This window comes from Syngnathus acus, chromosome 2, assembly GCF_901709675.1.
Source record: "Syngnathus acus chromosome 2, fSynAcu1.2, whole genome shotgun sequence".
Lineage (NCBI taxonomy): Eukaryota > Metazoa > Chordata > Actinopteri > Syngnathiformes > Syngnathidae > Syngnathus > Syngnathus acus.
The window spans coordinates 14,439,966-14,447,130 of NC_051088.1; the positions used below are offsets into that span (position 1 = coordinate 14,439,966).

Sequence of the window (7,165 nt, forward strand, 5' to 3'; positions counted from 1 at the left end):
ATATCTTAGTAGGAACAAGACAAGGACAGGCCTCCTTTTCTCCCTCTTCCTCTTTGCTTTGTGTTGTCTTTCATGCTGCTGTGTGGTCAAACCTGACAATCATAATGTCCCACTCTTACAGCACACCCCGTTTATTTTTCTTAATCTATGATATGAACAGCGGCTCCTGTAAAACATGACTGAGATGTTGCCCTTGAGGTTAAAGAAGAAAAAAATACAAGTTATTGATTGTCTCTGAAACAAAAAGAAGCCGACAAGCTCTCTTAGTAGCTTTTCATAAGCCTGCTGTATCTATAAATGGCCGCGTTCCAAGAATAATGGTCCCTTTTAATGTTAGTTGTGTTGGGCTGTTAGAGTTGTTTGGAGATTTATTACAAACTTGTGTATTTGTGAATGAATAGCACTTGCAGTGGAGGCTGATAAAGCTCAACTGTAACCTCGAAAATGCACACAAACAAACCAACAAATTCACAATCTGTGTGTGTGTGTCTCTTTCGTTCATGTCCTTAAAAAAAAACTGCCCCCCCTTCCCTTTCTTTGTCTCTGCACCCATTCACTCTTCTATCGCAATGTTCATCTTTTCCTAAATATTCTCTGTCTCCCTTGTGCTCCCCAACTCCGCATACTTCTTTATGCCCGACTCCTCACCCTAAAAAGCGATGGCCCATAAGCTAGGCTCCGCGCCCTCGCAGTACTTCCAGAGAGAAGCAGCCAATGCCAGGCCTCAGAGTCACAATCTCTCCTCCACTTCCACTGGCTGAGGGGCCGCTACCATTCTGGTAAATACGGTCTCTTTCACACTGTCTCTATCGTGTTTTCTTTTCTTTCGCCCATTTGACTGTCACTTTGCCCTTTTCCCCCCACCCGCGCTCTTTGTTGCCATGTCATATTGTGTACGTGCGTCTTAATTTGATAAAATAATGAATCTCTCTCATCCTTCCTTGCAGGCGAGTCACGTGTACTGCTTAACCATTGTCTTTTCTTTTCCCTTGGGCTCGAGCTTTTCCTCACATTTCACATCCTGCACCCACATTTCAACTTTCACTGAGCCCATCATCCTCTTTTTCTTAAAAGGAAAACCTGCTCCTAACCTTTCTGTCAGGAATGAAAGGAACAAACAATCATTTATTGGTAAAAGAAAGGAGTCTGATGGGGAGTCATTTGATTCTTTTTATTTGTAGTCCTCTTTAGGTTTCTCCAGTGAGAGATGTAGTCTTTTTGTTGAGCTTCTAGGTAAGGGCCTGAAGTGGTGTGACATTTGAATTAGTAGCATGGATAAAGAGTGTTTTTTTTTTTTTTTTTTTTTTTTTTTTTTTTGCAGTGTTTGATTTGATACTGGTGAGTATTTTATTTACACAGGTATTTCTGTATTATGGCCAAAGAGGACTAGAAACATCTTACATGATTGGTTCAGATCATTTTGTGATCTCATAAAGTTGTTAGCAATTGCTTTGCTCTTGATATTTGTTTTTTATGTGAATTGTTAAATTTTTTTTGTCATTTTTATTCCCCAACATGAAAAACTATACAGTATTTTTCAAAGCTTTCACTGGAGAAAAAACAGCACAAATCCTTCCGACTGTGCTAGATTTCTGTTTGCATTGCATTAATATTGATAGATTGGGACCCACACACACACACCTCTCATTTCAATGTCTCACTTGTAACTGCACAAACAGGTTTCCACGTAGCAACGGCTAATTTTATCTGGAGTGTAAGCTGTGGGAAAAAAGAAAGAAACAATGACTTCAGTTCTGGAATCAGTAGGCCAATTTTAGTTCAATTAATCATCATAAAATAGAACTCAAAATATTTTTTCCCAGTTTGTTATCCAGTGTTATCAGCAATCAACCTTCAACACTATTTCAGAAGACTCAATAAAGGAAAAGGAAAGCCAGGTTGAAGCTGTCTCCTGAACAAATTTGTCTGTGGGCGTCATATCCCCACATCATAGCCAATCCCGAAAATGAATCCCTGCAAACAAAAGGCTTCAGATGCTGAAGCCAGAAATGCTGCGGGAATAAAATGTGCTTGATCACATACTGATATAATGTTTACATGTGCAGTGCCAGTATTTCCCGTGACTGTTTTGGTGTGAAGTGTTTGCCCAACATGTCTGTCTGTGTGTCTCTCAGCTCAGGGGAAGGGCAGACGGCAAAGTGTGTTGTTCTAATGGTGTCGGATGGTCCCAGAAGTGAGGAGGTCCACGACCGGAGGAGCAGGCCATTCCGACACATACATTGGGCAACCACACCTCGCGCACTGAAGGAGCAACACTTTCACTCGAAGAAGAAAAAGATTCACATAGCAACAAGAACAGATCCGGGACTGAATAACGCGACAGACATCCAGATGCTCTCCCCTGAAGACAGAAAAATGACTTTTCAAAAAATGTGTGCGATCACAAAAGAGGAAAGTTGGAGTGTTCATGATTCTCCTTGCTGCTATTACCACCGCTCTCCAGATGAGGGCAGTGTTGATGCGGGCCGGAACAGAACTTGAACTGTGGAAAAGGCGCAGGAGTGACAGTGGCCCGAATCAAAATTGAACTTCCTTAACTCTTTAGTCTCTTCCCACTCTTCTGGACTGTTGCTGTACATAAATGGACTGAGCTGTCCTCTCTCCTCATGAAATGCCTCAGTCTGGAAATATTGCACCTCACCTTGGCCCTTTATTCTATGATCTGAAACACAAACACACACACACACACTAGCTTCATTCTCTAGCTCCATGCCTCTTGCTTTTACGCGCACACAAACACTAGCGCTTTTGTTTCACTTGAAAGTCAGACGTGTGCATCAATCGAGTTTACAGAGATGAATTTTAGCACCTTACTGTCCGCTAAAGGTCAGGGACACTGTCAGTACTGTACTTTACCTCATCTGTCAGAGTCGGGGTATAAGTACGCCTCAAATCGTAGAGTGATGATGGCTCTAAATGATAAACCAAAAAAAAAAAAAGGAATCATTGAAAATATTAATTCACTACAATCTTGGACACTGTAAAGCTCCAGTCAACAATTGTAAGGAGAATGACTTCAAGAAAGTGTACAAGTCCTCACCTGCTTATCCTTAGATGCCCCCTTTGCCTTGACTCACAACTTATTGTGTTGTGTTTGATATGACAGTGGTTGTTGTTGAACTGTTCTTTGCACCTAATTTTACCTCTCTGGATCACCAGTAGATGATTCAACCGCCCCATTCCTCTCCAAGACCAGCTCCATGTGCAGTGTCTATTTTTACACTTGATTTTATTCCTATTTGTACATAAGATCTTACTTTGTACTTCTCAGAAGCAATGGTATTTCCGACAAATGGTATTTCTCAGTCTTTGCTGTGCTCTCCCGCTGTAATAGTTGGCGACTGGCTGGGAACGTGTTGCACATTCCTCGAGCTCAGGACTTAATTGCTTATGTCGTTTTGTGGGTGCTACAAGGTGGCGGCTGAACCTCTGTGAATCCCCGTTAGAGCAGAATATGTTGCCCAGAACCCCCCCGCAAGGCTTTATTATGAAGTATCTTTCCGCAATGATGCGCCAGTCCTTTGTGTTCCCCGTTTCTGTTATATAGACTCTATGGACTACCTAGTGTATATTCGAAACCATCTCGACGCATGCTCGTGTACGCCACACGCCCGTGTTTTCAGTCGGTGTGTGAAATTGCCGGAAAAGAAATGTCACCGTACGAGTCCAGTGTCTGCATGAAATGTGAGATCACATTGATCCCAACCAAATTAGGATTCAACAACAATGTGATGCGGCGCTTCGGGGACCAAATGACAACTTGAGTGTGTCCGGTGCAGTCGTGTAGTTCGCGGGACTTGAAGCACTCTTGACACAATGTTGTTTTGTTTATCTTGCTGCCGAAAGCCTCCAAGCACACAACCGTTTCACACACTTAAGCGTCAACATGTACTGTATCGCTGAGATGGATTACGGCTATTGATTGGGGCGTCGCGGTCACTTCTGGCGCTGACCTCGGATCAATGCGATCCCAGGTCTGCACCTGTCAGGGCTAGTCGTCGAGCTAGCGTGTGTGGCAGTATGTAGCATGTACATAGTTGATAGCTCACTTTGTATATAGAAGAGAAGCGTCTAGGTTTGATACAGCTACTCACAGTCTGCCCTTTTTGTGTTTCTTGAATAAAAGTCATAGCAATATTTCTGTAATCAATAAAAAAGCCAAGGTAGGGTGTAATAGCGTGACAATGATGATTTAGTGGGTGACTGTGAATGATAAAACTGTGAGACTTGACAAAGAAAGCGACAAGGAGGTTTATGTTTTTGCTGTTTAACATAGAAACGTGTTTTAAAAAAGAAAGAAAAAAAAGGATGGCATTTGGAAAAGGGTCGCTAAATACACCAAGATTATTTTGGGGTGTTTTTCCAGTGAAAGCCATAATGGTGGTAATAAAGTGATGAAGGCCTGGTTGTGCAGAGTGGTTGGTTCCTCAAGGAGAAAAAGAGATGTGTACACCAAGTTAAAAAATAAAATTTATGTTATTAACATGTGTTGTTGGGTATCTTTTGACGCAGAAAATATTTGACGCACAAATATTGTGAATTAAGTCTGTGGCTGTAGTTTGAGTAAACATTTGACAATGAGCACTGCACACAGAATACATAAATCAAAAAAGCAAATCTCTTACCGTCACTGAATTAAAATAAATGCACAGCTCCAATTACAGGAAAGAGAAGAAATTGCAAGTAACAAGATGTGCAACAAAGTCAATTTTAATTTACCAGCATGTAAGATTCATTTGACTGTTTTTAGTTCCATCCATCCATCCATCCATCTTCCGCTTATCCGGGGTCGGGTCGCGGGGGCAGCAGCTTTTAGGAGGGACTCCCAGACTTCTCTCTCCCCAGCCACTTTGTCCAGCTCAAGGCGTTCCCAGTCTCTCCAGCGCGTCCTGGATCGTCCACGGGGCCTCCTGCCGGTGAGGCATGCCCGGAACACCTCAGGGAGGCGTCCAAGAGGCATCCTGGTGAGATGCCCGAGCCACCTCATCTGGCTCCTCTCAACGTGGAGGAGCAGTGGCTCTTCTCCGAGTCTCACCACATTTTAATTAAACTCACCGGCATCTAATGAATTAGTAGATACACTTTTAAATAAATAAACAAATTGAATTAGGTGAATTATCAAACAAGATGTCATGCTAAATTGCACAACAAATATTCACTTTTGGAACACATTGTATGGAAGAAATCAATCTATTTAATTCAATTTAATATCTGTACAAATTCAGTCCATTGCGGCAAACCAAATGAAACTAAGAAACCCTTGTCAAATATTGAAATGTAGATTTCATTCTCTTAATACTATAGTTGGATGTGAATGTCATCTACCACTGGACAAGTTCATTCAAACATTAGACGATTAGTGCCTTTAAATGAATGTCTGTGCATTTAGAATCCCTCAATGAAATAAATATAGATGCCGTATTTAACCAAAGGTGTTTTATCTGTATCCATGGAAACCTCTCATTTTTCTTGTAAGATGTCCATGTGTATAGGATAAGATGAGCAAGACAGGCAAGCACAAGCACAAGGGTTGTGTCTGGAGTAATCCCTGTTTACCATAAATCTTAAACCACGCCTCTTTCTTTTGCATGTCTGACCACATGCCATTCCATGTAAGCAGTCTTTTAGGCGTGCGCTACATGCACATGGGATGGGAACACATTCAATGAAGTTAACCGTTTGGTTACCTGCCTCTATTTTCAAATGGTGCATTTTTCCTGAACCGGTTCATCTATTTTCTTATTGGCCATTGCTTTGGTGCCATCTTGTGGCATATTAAGGTGTTACAATAAGAGCACAAAGCAGGTGATTCTTTTTTAGGGGGGGCAGTGAATAGTAAATTTGTGAATCATGAACTGGGAATGATGGTTAGTGTGAGACCATTTACATATAGCCATGCCAAGTTGAAATGTAGCAATTTGACCTTGTAATTCGGCTACCTTGGTCCTTTTCTTCTTCTTCTGTCGTATGACTTCAGACTTGCAGCTCTGTTCAAGCGAGCCAGGTCGACGTGCCGTCGTCCAGATCAAGGTCCTTTTCTGATGTGTGAAGATTGCTTCAAAAGTGAGTCACAAGTTACAATGAGATGAACTGATTTGCCCTAACAATACAAACCTCAGACATCTTGAGTAAAATGTCATTTGAAACAGGACATTTGCCCAGGAAACATATCTATTAAGATTTTATTTAAATCTGGACCAGATTAAGTCAGTTTGGATTTTGAAACAGGGGACAATTGACCATTTGATCTCATTTACTCGAGCCATCTTGTGAAAATTCCACTGCGGCAGAGTCTGAAAAGGGCCATGTACCTGGCAAGTTGATCTTTGACCACCGTTTCTTCTGTCAAAATGGTTCCGGTACATATTGTCCATGGTTAAGTTACTGTTATATTGCAACAAATCACCTGACTTATTTTGTCTTTGCACCTATCAAGATTTATAAGATTCTTCCTTTTAACTAGGACACCGTTTCAGGGTCCAGAGGCGGTCACATTTTTTCCACTGCTTCTTATGAATAATGCAGCTAATTTGTAGCTTGCTGCCAATTACTTTTGTATATTTTTCACTGCACACGGCAGAATTCATACCATAGCACTAATTGTCAGGATGTACACTCCCCTCGAAAGGTATTGGAACAGTGAGGCAAAGGGTTTTTGGAAAAGCATGTCTAGTTGATATTAACTGCAAGCACATTTCCACAGAGAAAAAACAACAACACAACACCTGCACAAGTGGTATTTGAAAGGCAGCTCCACCTGATTAGGAAGGAAAGTGTCAAGTAGAAAATAGGAACAGACAGTTTTTAAAAAATGAATCCGTGAAGATAAAGCAATAAAAATAGCTCCTCATAGAAATTGGAGCGGTGGTGTCGATGCTTTATCCTCCAAAGGCCGCAAATAGAAAAATTGACTGATGCAAATTTGGTGATCTCCTAAAAACCTTGAACTCCATTGAAGAGGCTGCAAGTTCAGTGGAAAGGTGCAATATAAGTTTTGTTCAATAAAAGATTCCACGGTGCTCTCTCAATTACAGCAGGGCTGAGCTACTATGCATCTATTCAGTAGGCACCAGACACAGATGGACGGCTTCAAATGTTCTCCTCAGCAGGGTCGTACGGTGGTTTGATGGCTGTCACCCGTTTA

The 7,165-nt window shown here is 41.6% G+C and overlaps 1 protein-coding gene across 6 annotated transcripts in view; it reads left to right on the forward strand.

Annotated features, from left to right (window-relative positions):
- The window catches only part of LOC119134065 (cyclin-dependent kinase 17-like), a 29,930-nt gene extending 25,426 nt beyond the window's left edge, over positions 1-4,504 (forward strand). For 4 of the 6 annotated variants that reach the window (XM_037270514.1, XM_037270541.1, XM_037270531.1 and 1 more), the window contains 2 exons: positions 658-779; positions 2,136-4,504. In XM_037270514.1, the coding sequence (XP_037126409.1) occupies positions 658-761 (104 nt within the window). In that variant the 3' untranslated portion in view covers positions 762-779; positions 2,136-4,504. The remainder of the gene's footprint in view (positions 1-657; positions 780-2,135) is intronic. The other 2 variants (XM_037270522.1, XM_037270550.1) reach the window with 1 other exon arrangement.
- Positions 4,505-7,165: the final 2,661 nt, after the last annotated feature.